This window comes from Lissotriton vulgaris, chromosome 8, assembly GCF_964263255.1.
Source record: "Lissotriton vulgaris chromosome 8, aLisVul1.2, whole genome shotgun sequence".
In the NCBI taxonomy this organism is placed as follows: domain Eukaryota; kingdom Metazoa; phylum Chordata; class Amphibia; order Caudata; family Salamandridae; genus Lissotriton; species Lissotriton vulgaris.
In genome coordinates, this window is record NC_141696.1 from 1301663790 (window position 1) to 1301679373 (window position 15584).

At 45.4% G+C, this 15584-nt stretch overlaps 1 protein-coding gene across 1 annotated transcript in view; it reads right to left on the reverse strand.

The window, feature by feature from the left end:
• The window catches only part of DDX10 (DEAD-box helicase 10), an 832256-nt gene that overhangs the window by 75007 nt on the left and 741665 nt on the right, over positions 1–15584 (reverse strand). The window contains exon 17 of the mRNA XM_086935230.1: positions 13737–13873. Coding sequence (XP_086791356.1) covers positions 13737–13873 — 137 coding nt within the window. The remainder of the gene's footprint in view (positions 1–13736; positions 13874–15584) is intronic.

A 15584-nucleotide genomic window follows, 5' to 3' on the forward strand; every position in this document is an offset into this window, starting at 1 on the left:
GTAGGGTTGGTGCGTAGGACAACTCTATTTGCGTGTACCTGAATGAATGGCTCTTGAATGGTTAGTGCCTGGAGTTCACTAACTCTTCTTAGTGAGGTAATGGCTACTAGGAAAGCAACTTTCCAGGTAAGAAATTGAATCTCACAAGAGTGCAGAGGTTCAAAAGGTGGCCCCATCAGTCTGGTGAGGACCACATTCAGGTTCCATACAGGTGAAGTTGGGTGTCTGGGAGGGATCACTCTTTTGAGTCCCTCCAGAAAAGCTTTAATGGCAGGCACTCTGAATAGTGACAGGTGCTGCCTGTTTTGAAGATAAGCTGCGATTGCGGATAAATGTATACGAATGGAACTGTACGCCAGATTACATCTGTATAAGTGCAACAAATAACAGATAATGTTTTGAATAGATGCATCCAGTGGGTCAGTCATTTTTGTTACAATATACAACAAAACTTTTCCATTTAGCCACAAAGCATGCTCTGGTTGTGGGCCGTGTTGCCTCCTTGATGATATTCATACATTCTGGCGGCAAGTTGAGGTAGCCAAATTCTAAGACTTCAGGAGCCAGATCGCCAGTTTGAGCTGTGGCGGATCTGGATGCTGAATGTCGCCACCGCTCTGCGTTAAAAGCTTGGGTGTGAGGTGCAGCCTTTGATGCGGTACCACGGAGAGTTCTAGAAACGTGGTGTACCATGGTTGGCGTGCCCACATTGGAGCAACTAGGATGAGTGTCATCGAGTGTTGCCTCAGCTTGCGTGCCACCAGCGGTATCAGAGGTGCTGGGGGAAAAGCGTACGCAAATCTGCCTGACCAGTCCATCCAGATCGCATTGCCCTGTGACTGCGGATGCGGGAACCTGGTGGCGAAGCTTTGGCATTTTGCGTTTTCCCTTGTGGCGAATAGGTCGATCTCTGGATGACCCCACTGCTAGAAGTACGGTTGGAGTACTGATGGATGTATCTCCCACTCGTGAATTTGGTGGCTGTGTCTGCTGAGCAGATCCGCCATCTGGTTGTCCTTGCCCGGGAGGTGTTCCGCCAGGAGGAAGATGTTCCTCTGAATGGCCCACTTCCACATGCTCTGAGCCAGATGAGACAACTGTGGAGAGTGTGTTCCCCCCTGCTTCTGTATGTAGTACATGGCAGTCATGTTGTCCGTTCGGATCAACACGACCTTGTTGCCCAAGTGTACCTTGAAAGCTTTCATTGCCATGAAGATTGCCATCAGTTCCAGAAGGTTGATGTGCATCTTCTTCTGCTGTGTCGTCCATAGTCCCTGCACCGTATAGTGGAGTACATGAGCTCCCCATCCCTGGAGAGATGCATCCGCTGTCAGTATAATCTGTGGCACAGGCTCTAGGAACTGTCGGCCCTTGCAAAGGTTTTGTGGGTTCCACCAATGCAGAGAGTTAAATGCCCGACCGCTCACCAACACTAGGTCTTTTAATTGTCCTTGAGCCTGATTCCACTGACGTGCTAAGCACTCCTGAAGCGGGCGCATATGTAGTCTCGCGTGCGGGACTATGAAGATGCAGGAGGCCATCATGCCTATCAACTGCATGAACACTCTTGCTGAAAGTAAGTGTTGGGGTCTGAACTTCTGTATCAGCAATTGCATGCTGTTTATCCTCGCTGAATTTGGCTGAGCTTTGGCTGCCAGAGTGTCTATTGTCGCGCCCAGGTACTGCCGCACGTGGGCGGGCTGAAGATGTGACTTTGGATAATTCAGCGAGAATCCCAGACTGTGAAGAAGATGAATTGTGTGGGACATGTGGCTGGTACACTGCTGGGCCGTCTTTGCTTGAATAAGCCAGTCGTCCAGATAGGGGTAGACATGTATGTGCTGTCTCCTTAGGTGTGCTGCTACTGTTGCCAGGCACTTTGTGAACACCCTGGGTGCCGTCGTTACTCCGAAAGGGAGGACTTTGAACTGATAGTGTTGGTTTTGAATAGTGAACCTGAGATACTTTTTGTGTGATGGGTGTATGGGTATATGGAAATACGCATCTTTCAGATCTAGTGTTGCAAGGAAGTCTCCCTGACTGAGTAACGGCAGAACCTGCTGTAAGGTGAGCATTTGAAAATGCTCTGACAGAATGTAACTGTTCAGAGGCCGGAGGTCTAGTATAGGTCTGAGAGACCCGTCCTTTTTGGGTATTAAGAAATACAGAGAGTACACCCCTGAGCCTTGGTCTTCTACAGGCACGAGCTCTATGGCTCCTTTTTGCAGCATGCTGATGACCTCCTGCTGCAATAAGTGTAAGTGCTCTGCGGATATAGGACGGTGTCTTGGTGGTATGTTGGGTGGAGTGGAGGTCAATTCCAGACAATACCCTTACTGGACAATGTCTCTCACCCACCTGTCTGTGGTGATGGATTTCCAGACCGGCAGGAACTGTTGTAGTCTCCCCCCGACAGGTGTTATATGGTCGGGGGGCAGTGACAGGGCGACACTGTTTGTTATTGGCAGAGGATCTTGAATTGTTGTTTCCTCTTCCGCTGCCCTTGATGTTGTTTCCACGATATCCACCCCTGTTGTTTTTATTGTAGGTGGATTGTGTACCTCCTTTATTGTACTGTGTCTGCTGTGTGGACTGGCCTCTGGAAGGTCCTCTAATATTGGAGTGACGAAAGGAGCCACCCCGAAACTGCTGGGACTGCAGAGCCCCCATAGACTTTGCAGTCTCTGTGTCCTTCTTAATTTTTTCCAAGGGTGGTGTCAACCTCAGGTCCAAATAAGTAGTCCGGGTTAACTGGCTGATTGAGGATAGAAGTTTGAATTTCTGGTCTGAATCCCGAGATTCTTAACCAGGCATGTCTCCTTAACATGACGCTAGTGTTAATGGCCCTGGCTGCGGTGTCAGCTGCGTCTAGCGCGCACTTGATGGAAGCATTGGTTATAAGCTTTCCGTCTTGGATTAGTAGTTCTGCACCCTCCTTGTATTGATCTGGTAGGTGTTGCAACAGTGTCTCAAGGGTATCATAATGGGACCTGTCATATCTGGCTAAGAGTGCCTGAGTGTTTGCAATGCGCCAGATGTTAGCTGCTTGCGCTGCCACCCTTTTTCCTGAAGTCTCCAGTACTTTCGACTCTTTGTCAGGAGGAGGAGCATCACCTGTAGTCTGGGATTTTGCTCTCTTACGTGCATTAGAAACAACTAATGAGTCCAACGGCAACTGTCCTCTTATATAAGTAGGGTCCACAGGTGCCGGTCTATATTTCTTCTCAATTCTTGGGTTTAAGACCCTGGCCCTGGTGGTTTCCTTAAAAATGTCACCGGCATGCTTAAGGACCCCTTTTAGCATGGGCAGGGTCTTGACTGTCCTTTCTGAAGTGAAAAAGGTGTCCACCAGAAAGTCTTCATCCACAGGGTCAGCATGTAGTTGTACGTCATGGTTACTTGCCGCTCTTTCAATAAGGGCGTTAAAAGCAGTAGTGTCCTCAGTGGGAGATGTGTTTACACTGTATACTGTGTCAGGGGCAGTCTGCGGATCTTTTGGCTCAGCTGGGTCTGCCCATGGTTGGTTTTGATCATCGGGATCAGTGTCCACATGATAAGTGTCATCTTCATTCTCATCATCCCCTGCATCCACATCTGAGTATGTGGGTGAAAAAGTCTGAGGCTCTTGTCCATAGGATTGGAGAGATTCCACAAGAACTGGCGATGTTGTTGGATCTCTCTTCCTTTTTAAGGGAATCCTATATGACTCCATGGGTGTTTCTGGTATGATCTTCCTTTTATAAATGGACAGTCTACCAGTTTCCGAGTCGATGAACTGCCTCGACTCCTGTTCTTCAGGCTTCTCCGTAGGCTCCACTTCCATGAACACTTTTTTAACGGCTCCGATACCTTTTTTCGGTTCGAACATCTTCGGGCGCACCGTCGGTGGCAACCCGAACTTGATTGGTGTTGATGCGGTCTGAACGTTTCCGACCAGCTTCGGTGGTGGGGCCTTTTTCGGTCCGACCGCTGTAGCCTTATCTTTGATGCGTTGGAGTGACTCCACCACCTCTTTGGCTATGAATGGACTCGGCTGCGTCGACTCGACAGGGTCCTTGGAGCCAGTCTTCGTCTTGTCCGCCGGCCTCGACCGAGGATCGAACCCTTCTTTTGGTTCGGGCCTTTTGTGTGTGTCGACTCCCTTTGACGTCGGCTTTGTCGGTTCGACAGCCCTGACTTTGGTCTTCGGTGCCCCAACCTTTGGTTCGATGACCTTCTTGAGCTTCTCGGAATCGATGGCCTTTTTCTGTTTCTTCGGCTCCGAGGGGTGTGAGGCCTTGGAGCCGACCAGATCCAGTTGCACGTTTGGTTTTGGTTTTGGCAGTGACGCTTTCGGTTTCGATTTTTCTGGATCGACCGATGGCGGTTTCGATACAGATGGCTCTTGTATATGTTCGAAGCCGGGCCTTTATGCGGGGCTGTAGAGCGAGTCTGTAGATCTCGGGTAAGGCCTTGTGGCGATCCCTCGACCTGAGCCATATTGAGTGCTACGTTGTCGGCCCCCGTATAGCCGGTTGGGCCTAGCTCCTCGTCTGAGCTATCTTCTACGGCCCCAAGGGCCTCTGCGTCGCCTCCTACCTCTTCGACGACCTTTTCGTCTTCTTCCAATACGTCTTCGTCTTCAGCGTCATACTCGGAGTAATGGCCCGAAGCCGGATCTGAGAGTTCTTCCCGATCCTCCAGCTCAACGACCTCTTCGTCTTCGGTCCCGAAGATGTTTTCTGGAACAGGCGCTGACTTCCGCAACTCCAATCGAGCCGCGCGTCGAATCCGAAGAGTTTTCTTCGACCTGAACCGGGCACAGGCCATACAGTTGGCTTCGTTGTGATCCGGGGACAGGCACTTGTTGCACACCGGGTGGACATCGATGTGCGGGTATTTTGCATTACAAAGTGGACACCTTTTGAATGGGCTTCTTTCCGTCGTAGATCGAAGATCTGGTCAAATATGGAAGAAAAAAACGTCTGATTCCTCAATGTCCTCTCGAAGCAAAGTTATCAGTACCGAACGAAACAATACTGACGCTGTCGGAAGCCTTTTGGCTTCGAAGAAAGTTTTCCTAACTTGAGCTAAGATAGTAACATCCGAACCCAATGGCGGAAAAAAACAATCTGAGGATGGAGAGGATGCCCATGCGCACTGTAGTCCAGGGGAGGAGCCACCTATCTTGTGATACTTCGAAGACTCTTCCAGGACAAAAATGTGCAATCATCCGGACCAAACACTAGGCGGCGATCTATGCACAGATATGAATTCAGCAGCCCACATGCCTCGAACCATGCTTTTACAGTATTATTTCATAATACTCTTCTTACTGTACGCATTATACTTTACAGCCAGTATTACGATTGTAGCAGTTCATTTCTTCTGCATGAGAAAAAAGACTGTTCAATAAATACTTTTTATTGAAAACGCCAGTCTCTCTATTTCTCTGCACCTCTGATGAAACGAAGCATGCACGATTGACTGAGTAAAATATCTATCTATTGTTTCCACGACTCTGAAGATCAGTTTTATCTTGGGGAAACAAAGTTGTCATGTTTATGCGGTTGTCAGAAACGAATCCCTTCTTGTTTATTCGAGAAAGTTTCAAGTGACCTCTGAGCTAGCTGGCAATCACAATTAAGTCTAATATATTCAATAGAGACCTAGTAGACATAAGTCCTACGTCAAATCTATAGGATATATTATTCCAATGCGCAGAGCCTATTGGGATTATAGGAACTACACTACAGCCAGAGTAATTTAAGAAGCGTTTGCAATGCAATAGGTCTCGCATTTGCGATAGTTTAAGCTATTAGCATTGTAAATGACAATGCCTTTTATTTATGTTTTAAAAACAAAAACAAATAAAAGGCTTTGTCATTTACAACGCCAATTGCTCAAGCTCGCATGAATGCGAGACCTACTGCATTGCAAATGCTTGTTACACATACTCCCAGTCAGGATATAAATGACAAAAGCTGTTAGTGATGGCCCATTACAAGGTGGCTTACTGTTGGTCATGCTCTAAACACTTGAAACAAAGCAGGATGCTTCTATTGGCCAGAGACTGGTGCCCCCCGGAGATCACTTAAGGCCCCCCAAAGTTTGAAGACCTCTGCTCTAAACCCATGACACTGGCAGAAAGGCCTTTTGGTTTTAGGCAGAAAGGACACAACATACTAAAAGTGTCTTTAACTTAATAGTAATACAATATCTGATTTGACGTTTAGTTTGATTTTAAATTACCATTAAAATGATTCAATAAATAATCTTCTAGCTGCACCCATCATAAATTATTATATCAACTATTGTTTTCCTATAGGAGAGACTGCCTTACCACGGTGAAAAAAGACTTCGGGGGGTTTTTCACTGCCAGGACATGTAAAAAAACAAAATTCTACATGTCCTGCCTTTAAATACCATGCCTCATTGGGAAATAAGGCCTACCTTAGGGGTGACATACAGATATAAACATGGGAGGTTTAGGCCTGCCAAAAGAGTGATTTTGAAAGGTCGAAACTGCAATTTAAATGCTGCAAAGCCAGGCTGCAAAGAATCCCTGGCAACATGCTTTACAGGGCTACAGCTGTGGATGGTACAATCGGTGCGGTAGCCCACCTAGTGGCATTTCATTTACTTGCCCTTATACTACTATATACTAGGGGCTCATAAGTAAATTACATGGGCCAATTAGGTGTATGCCAGTTTTACCATGTTTAAAAAGGAGAGCAGTCTACCACTGGCATCGGTAATGTGCAAAAAGAGGTCCAGCAACAGAAGGCTAACATCTGGGGGAACACCACACAAATATGGTAATTTGCAACAGTTTCAAGCTCTTTTTCTTTTTTGTCCTCATATGACCCCATTTGTTGCAGTCTCAGGTGACCTCGTGGGTACCGCCCTCACAACTTCTGCACAGACAGCTTCCCAGCCACACCAACCAGGGCTTAATACCCATATTCATAGTCCTAGGACTAGTCCGATCTCCAGATCCGACCCACCAATCCATCTTAGGAAATCTATCCAGATAGTATCTGATCTATCATGGGAGCAACACATGGCCATCCTGCAGCATGACCAGCGTACAGCTCTATGCTAGTTCTCCAGGCGAGTTGCTGCTTCATCCAGCCAATGTTTGCAATTCTCTCTTCTTGCCAGGAGCACAAGATAGAAGAGCAGCCTCCTCTGCTTCCTGCCCAAAAGGCTAAGTGACTATGTTTCCACACCCATTAACACCAGCACCAGGCTCATCTCAATTCTGAGACCGAGGATGTCTGTTATAATATTGCTCACTTTATACCAGAATTCACTAATTGAGAGACAGGTAATGAACATGTGCTCATCATTTGCTTCAGGATGTCCACATCTTTTACATTTTAGGATAGGTGATCGGACAAATCTAGCTAGCCTCTGGGGTGTCCAATATATTCTATTAATGGTGAAATATATGTTCTTTTTTAAATTTGCTGGTTTTACCGTACAGTATAACAGTTTCAAAGAAATTTTCCCTAGGAATGGGAGCTCGGATTCTTGAATTACTCCCTTCCACATCCCACCAGGTAGCTCCAAAAATCCATCTTCAGCTGCCAGGAGCTTTTGGTACCATGTAGAGACCTCATTGCTTAAAGGCTGTGTATCCTGCAAAAGTGCTTCTACTTTCCAGGCCCGCCTATCTCCAAAATAGTGCTCATAGACCAAGAGGTGAGCTGTATGTACTTAGATCTAGACAAGGAGTCTCCTGTCTTTGCCTTGAGTTCTTCCCAAGGTAAAACGCTGTAAAAAGATCCCCCCAACTGGCAATCCCGGCCTCCCTCCCGTCGCCATTTTGAGCTATTCAGAGTCCCAAGTAGCAGTGGCGGCTCCTAATGTCGATGAGTAGTGGGGCGGGCACGCACAAGAACACTCCCTTCCTCCCATCCCTCACAAGCACCCACACACACATACTCACTCCCACCCATCTACATGTGCACTCACACCCATCCATTCACAAGCGCGCACACATACACCCTTAATTCGGTAGCACATATGTACCCATGCACACACCCATTCAAAGATCACAGCACTAATTCGCATACATTCAGTGAGCCACCATGCTTAGTAACTCAAGGCTGTTGAAACCTCCAGGCGGGTTGTCACCCACTTGACGTATCTGAGAGCTTCCAGCAGGATATTGTCTGGAATCTCTTAAAAGAAGTTAGTGAGAAAAAGCACATAGCGCCGAGATCTGTGAGTTACTTGCAGGTAAAAATGGCAAAAGCCTCTGGGATCCATGCGTCTTCCTTATGTAGAGGCGCCCCACTGTCTGCGCTAGATTGCACCAACATTATCCATTTCAAAGCATCCCTCGTTGTCTGCTGCTAACGGAACAGGGCTAGAACGTTCATTTGCCGACGATCACACAATGCATCATCTAGTAAGCATAATTTGGCGCTAGATTTATTTGCTTTCTAGTGCACTGTCTTCCCATGCTGTAGCGCTACGCATTAGCCGGAGAATCTCACCTTCGCCAGTTCAAAATAATATATATATATCTTTATCCTCTATGATTTTGCAGTAATCCAGACCCAACACGTATTACTTGTTTGAAACATTTTCTTTGTATGTGTTATTAGTATTTCTTTATGTTCCAGTGCAAGAAGAAATCACACTACTTGCTTGCTGATGGAGCAGTGCGCACTTGAGATTGCCATTTATTTTATGTTTAGACTAATTTCTGAAGGTTTTGTATCCTTGAGACATATTTTTTTTTGCCGTGAGGCAATATGGTTATATTTTCATGTTGACAATGTCCATTTTGGAGGCGGTCGGTATACTCTGCTCGCAATCGGTTTGCAGCTTTTCAGAGGTGACTTTTAAATGCAGATAGGGGTAGAAACGATTGCCCCACGTGGACTCGCGCAGCCCTTCTAGACTGCTTTCCAACACTAAATATTTAACCGATCTGATTCCCACCCTTAGCTTACAGAAGAAAGGTGGCCTATATCCTAGGGTCAAGGGGCAAAGATGGATGTCATTTCCGGCCTACCACGTGATTTTGGTGAAATTATGTCTCCACTGTACTATTGCTTAAATTCCCACAGATTCCCTCTTTCCAATCAGGAGAGCAATCTAGCGCAGCATGTGATGTGATGTAATGAGATGATGACTAAAGGTGTGCTGTTGCACGAACAACAATAAGAATGAGGGCTGCTGCTGGGAGGAAGTGCATCACGCCAGAATGAAGCTGCAAACATCCAAACACTTCTAACAAATGCCACTTCAGCAGGAAAGCGCGCGGTGGCTTTTCAAACAATAAGTGTAAAAGCAGAGAACTCGTATTAATGATTTAGCAAAGGCTCTTGAGCCCATGGCAAAAGCTTTTGAGGAAACGGGCCCTCTCAGTCGCGGCTGGCATTATGGGTGGGTGGGGGTGTGGAAATAGGATCGTCGCGCCGCAGAGGGGATGGGGGGGAGGCGGGAGGGGTCTAAGGGGAAAAAAAAGATATAAAATACAAGTTAAACTTACCGTCCCGCTTTTCCCGAGACTCCCGACGTCCTGCTTGTTGAATTCTGCAGCTCGTCACCAGGAAGGCTGCAGGCAGCCTCCCTCTCCTCCATTAATCACAACGCTGCAATGGCAGCGTTGTGATCGGTGAGGCCACTGCCCCACACGTGTCATTTTCTCTCTGTATGCTGCAGCATACAGAGAGAACAGGGGGAGTGGGCGGTGCTTCTCGAGCGCAGGGGGGAGTGGCCTGCCCACTGGTGTACATACTGCCTGTTTGGGCGGCCTCAGGCTGCCCAAACAGTCAGTATGTACAACAGTGGGCAAGCCACTCCCCCCTGCGCTCGAGAAGCACCGCCCACTTCCAACCAGGAACTTCAGCTTTCTCGCCGTGCGAGAAGGCAGAAACAAAGGTAATTATTACCATTTATGTTTCTGCCTTCTCGCACTGCGAGAAAGCAGGGGGGCGGCGCCCAAACGCTCCTATAGAGGAGCCGCACTGCCAAAGAGTATCCTACAGTTTTTAAATTGAAACGCCATAGGTTTAGATCCGGTAATGCCAAGCCCTCTTTTTATCAAACTCCTATGTAACTTTTTCCAAGAGAGTCTAGCTCCCCCTGATGCCCAGTTATAGCTAGTAATTTCACCCTGTATTTTCCCTATCTCTTTTTTAAGAAACGTAAGGGGAATACAGTTTAAGAGATAAGTCAATTTAGGTAGAGCCGTCATTTTAATCAGGTTCACCTGTCCAAAAATCAACAATGGCAAGTTCCTACACCTTATAAGCAGCTTATCTATCTCCTTTGCTACCTGCCTAGATAATGTGTTGGATACGCCCCCAGTATATGGACTATTGAGATGCCCAAATACCTTAACTCACTCGCCTCCTGACCCCAATTGGTGATGTTCCAGCACATAATCTCTGACTTGAGTTGCATTCACAGGCAGTGCCCCAAATTCTTCCGCTAACTTTCCCACCCTAACTATAGTCTGAAAAGGGTCAGATGTATAAATGATTAAATTGTCTGCATACAATGCTATCTTGGTTCTAAGTTATTGTGCAGAAAAAGGATTACCTGAGGGTCTTTTCTAAGGAGCTGAGCGAAAAGCTCTATATAAATATCAAACAAAAAGGGAGAAAGCGGACACCCCAGCCTCGTACCCAGAGTAATCCTAAAACTCTCTGTCACTGCGCCATTAAATAGGATTAGCGCTGTCGAACGTTCCATGGCCAGATCAATACACATGTTTAACGGCCAAGTAAGATCATGTAAGAATAACCTTTAACAGTGCCCACTGCTTGTCCTTGCTGGGCCTCAGAACTACACTCACTGAGACCCAGGCCTAAGGTCGAAACATCAGGATCATTGTGCAAATGTCCTGGATGAGTTGATTTGGTAGACAGTCTGAAAGTGTACGGTATCCAGGATGGCTCTGATGAAAGGGAGCCTCTGCAAAGGAGTCGGGTATAACTTTGGGCACATTAAGTGTGAGCCCCAGTGATGTAAGAAGGTTTGCCCACATCTTTAGTTGGTCCACAACTGATTGTGATGAATCCACCTTCAACAGCCAGTCATCAAGATGGGGAATACTGGTGCTCCGTACCTCTGAAGGTTATGCTGCAATCATCGCCATCACCAGAGGTGCGCTGGTGACAGTGAAAGGAAGCATGGCAAACTGAAAATGGTTGTAACGACCTTGAACCGCAGGTGGCTACGGTGGCCCTGCAAGTCGAGGATATGGAAATAGCCATCCTGTAGGTTACACACCACCATGCAGTCTCCTGGATACAGTGCAGATACAGTCTTGCCAGCGTGAGCATCTTCAATTTATCCTTTTGCAGTTGGAAATTTGAGAGGTTGAAGATCTAAAATAGGACCAAAGGATCTGCACTTTTTTGACAACAGGAAATAATGGGAGCAATACCCAGTTCCGGTCTCAAAGGCAGGGGCACTCCATAATGCTCCTTTCTCTAAAACAGCCTGAACCTTCTGTATTAAAAAGGGCAAATGATCCTCTGAATATCCCTCTGAAGTGGGTGGAAGGTGCAGCAGAACAGAAGGAATGGCAGGGCATAGCCCTGTTGGATTACCTGCAAGACCCACCTGTCAGATGTTAAGGCTTGCCACCCTTGGAGAAAATGTCTGATCCTCCCTGCCATAGGGTGGTCTTGTGCCATTAAGAGCAAACTAAAGAGGCTTGGAGGCTTCTGCCAGAGGAGCAGGGGACTGGGAGGATCCCTGTACCAGTGAGTCCGGGCACTGTTTGTTGGACCACGAAAGGCCTGGGGGGGCCTGCTAGTTGGGTTGTAGGCCGTGATGCTGCCTGTGTGCGAAACCCTAGAGATACCTCAAAAGAGGTGAAATTGTTGAGGATATTGTTTTGCAGGTGTTGAAACACCGAGGCAGCATGCAGTGCGCCTCTACTGCCTTTGAAGCACTAAAGGGCAGAGTTAGCCTTGCTGACAAAAAGGCAAGATCTATAAAAGGATATATCCATAAGCTGTGCATGAATATTACCAGAACAACCTGTGGATCTCTTCCATGGCACCAAAGCACCACACTTGTGCCAACAGCTCTGCCTAAGCAGTCTGTTGTGTTCAAGCCTGACAGAATTACATATATGGCTGTATCCTGGCCATCTTGAATGATTATTCCAAGTTGGCGTGGTATTCTTCTGGGACAGCTTTCAAGATCTCAGCGACCATGTCCCATGACAGTACTTACCCAGCAAACAGATGATGTTGACTGACCTGATGGCGAGGATAGCTGAAGAAAACATCTTCTCAAATGACTCAATTCTATTTGAGTCTTTGTCTTGCAGGAGGTCACAGGAAATAATTAGGGTTAGCCCCCTTGGTTGAGGCCTGTACTACCAGGCTAGGAATAAGATTCTGTACGAAGCAGGCAGGGTCATCCAGAGCTGGTCTGTGTCGGCGTGCCACCTTTCTGTTAACAGGTGAGCAAGAAGAGCAGGATTTAGCCCAAGAGCACAAGGTTGTTGGTCAGGGTATTCTTGATCGGCAGAAAAGGCTCAGATGAGGTCTGTCCAGGTTGTAAAAAGAAGATGAAATGAGGTACTTACACCAGCACTAATATCATGCAGGCATTAACATGCTTGAATCTTTCCTGGTCATCAGGCTGGGACTCCCAGATAACAATAAACAGCAGTAAACGGTGTCAAAATGGCCAGAGGTTTCAACAACGTTTGATTAGTGGCATATCCACCTCATTTGAAACAACACAAAATTCAACTAATCATGTGGAAGGGCTGAGCTTTACTACTACCCTAAGAGACTACCTACTGTAGCTCAGACTTCTACCCCATGTTGTGTGTGCGGACGTTCCCTATTAGCTCTCCGCTCTGACCTATGTGAAACCACATCTTGGCTACATCCTGATATTTCACACATCCCTCTTTGATTTCAACCAGCCCTCACTTCAGCTTTCAGTGTACTGAGAGAGTTGTTTTCAGGAAAAGAAGTTTCTGGAAAATGTCTGGGCCAAGGGACCCCTTTCCTGCCATTAACTACCATCCTGACTGGCAATTTAAGGAAATCTCTTTTGAAATCCACCTCTATCCAGGGGCAAATTATATATACACGGATGACTCACTTGACAGCAAATAGCTAAAGTGACTGTGTTTCAGCAAGTCATTTTTTTCAGATTTGTCACAGGGTTGACAGTTACTGGTCTGGATTTACAGATCCTGGAAAATGCAGATTCTCCCCAAGTCTCACGAACTGTGATCCATCAAAAAAAAATACATTTGTGGTACCCAACGACCATATACAGTAGAGTTTGTCCGCCCGAGCTGTGTTTAATTTTGGGAATGGCCATGCGCTAGAATCTGTGGCCAACCCTACTGTGCTCGACTAAAGGCTGTGTGAACCTACCATCAGGACACTTTTCACAAAATACAGTATCTGAAAATCCTGTCCTTTAACAAATCATATTAGTCAACCAAGCTTTATTCCTATCTTTATACCAAGCTCTTCTTCAATTCTACAAACCTTTCAAAAATCCACATACACCCTCCTCATTTTCTCCCAGCCTCAAGTAGCAACTCTGCTTCGTGGACAATGTTCCAATTAGGTGGGGTGCATAATGTTGCCTGATTTCATGCATCCAAAGATGTATTTGTATGTTTTTTAAAATTCTGTTCACAATGTAAATATTGGAATAATTTATAATGGAAATTGGACATGTATGAATTCCCCTGTAACTATATGTGTAGGATAGGTTTGTTTTTGAATATAAAAACGTACCTGTTTTTTTCCTCAAGTTCATTATCCAAATCCTCCTGATCAGAACCACGCAATTTATCAGGATCAGGAAGAGTGGTTAAATCAATCTCATCTGCACTTTCTTCACGGTCAAGGTAGGCGACGGCTTCTTCTTCATCCTGAAAAAATTAGAGATATGTAATTGGCACAGGACCGACAATTAAACTACATCAATCTATCTAATGTGGTTAATATGTCAGTAGTTATTGCACAAAAAAACAAACCCTATGACAAATTAAAATGTTCTATAGCATGAATAATTGTGTAGACTACTCATCATATCGATCTTTTTATCATCCATCAATGCTAACAACCAAAACATACTCCTCTCAACCACCAAGGTGAATCTGCAGTTGACAACCACAACTAAACCTATCATGTCAAACTCAGCCTCTTTCTCCCTAGAACCTTCATCATCACATGCAAAGTACCACAATGATTAGATAGATCCCCATCTTCTTTAACATATGTGCAGCCACCATCACAGGCATAATTAAATCCAACAATAGTAAATATTACAAGTAATGCAGAGAACATAACCATGTCTACAAGAACTCCAATTATCTCCTGATAGCCAAAGATTTGAACTACACAAACAGTACTGCTGACAACCTCCATAAAGTTTTGCTCCTATATGGAGGCCAACAAGCATCAAAACAAACAGTGAGTGATGAACTAAAGGTAGAGAGAGTCACATTTCTAGTGCCCGACAAAAAGAATGTATTTTCATCATGTAACTAAATTATGCCACTCACTATCAGACCAGCTAAAACCAATTCCACAGAATAGAACTGAATGATTAAATAAAGTGTTTCTTTATTTCACTGTCTTTATTAGTTTTAAGATACATAGTAGTGGGACATGAACTATCATGCAGATTTAAAGGTGATTCCTCATAACAATTAAAAGCAACACTTGTGCTTATTATCATATGACGAAGTGGTTTACACAAATTTCTTCTTTCAATTTAGTTACGTGATATTTGAAAAGGAAGAATATAACAGTGCCAGACACCACTAGAATTAAGTTGGTGTGGTTAATTCCTTTTTTTAAAGGAAATATTATGAATGAGCGTTGAGTACATTATCTTTATTTTTCTCACTAATTAGCAGTCCAACCTTCCCCAACTGTGAAGGATCAAATCCATTACGAGAAAGAAGTAAGGCATAGTTGGCACACATTTTATCATGGCATGCAACAAAACATTCTTTTTAATAAAAAAAATATTTATACATTTCTAACCAGAAATACAGTGCAATTGATCATTATACATTCAATCAATATCTCATACATGTCCGTAGGCGCCAAAGGGAAACAATACATAGACTGCTAAAAAAAAACATGGAATCAGGAAGTACAAGCAGTTCATCAGTAGCAATTTGTCCATATCACAATGCTCAATTATCTGCAGAACGGGTCAGCTTGTAGGCAGTGTACGGACCCCACACATCCCGAGGTCTTGTCGCACTTAGTAGCTCTTCTGCATAACAAAGAAGTTGATCACGGCAGTAAGCAATATCAAGTAGCCAGTGTTTCAGCAGTTTAATGCCACCCTACGCTTAGCCAATTGCATAGACACCACCAGTTTGCGAACACCTGGCGGAAGCTTGGAAATGACACCCAAAAGACACATCTTTGCATCGCTTGCAATCGAAACACCCACCATTTCGGTTAACGCTGTTACCACTCCATCCCAGAAAGCAGACACTTTGGGGCATATCCATCCTAAATGCAAAAAGTCTGCGTTATCCATACCACATCTTTTGCAGCAAGGAGATTCCCTCAGACCATATCTATACAGTTGTACAAGTGTATAACACATCTGATGAA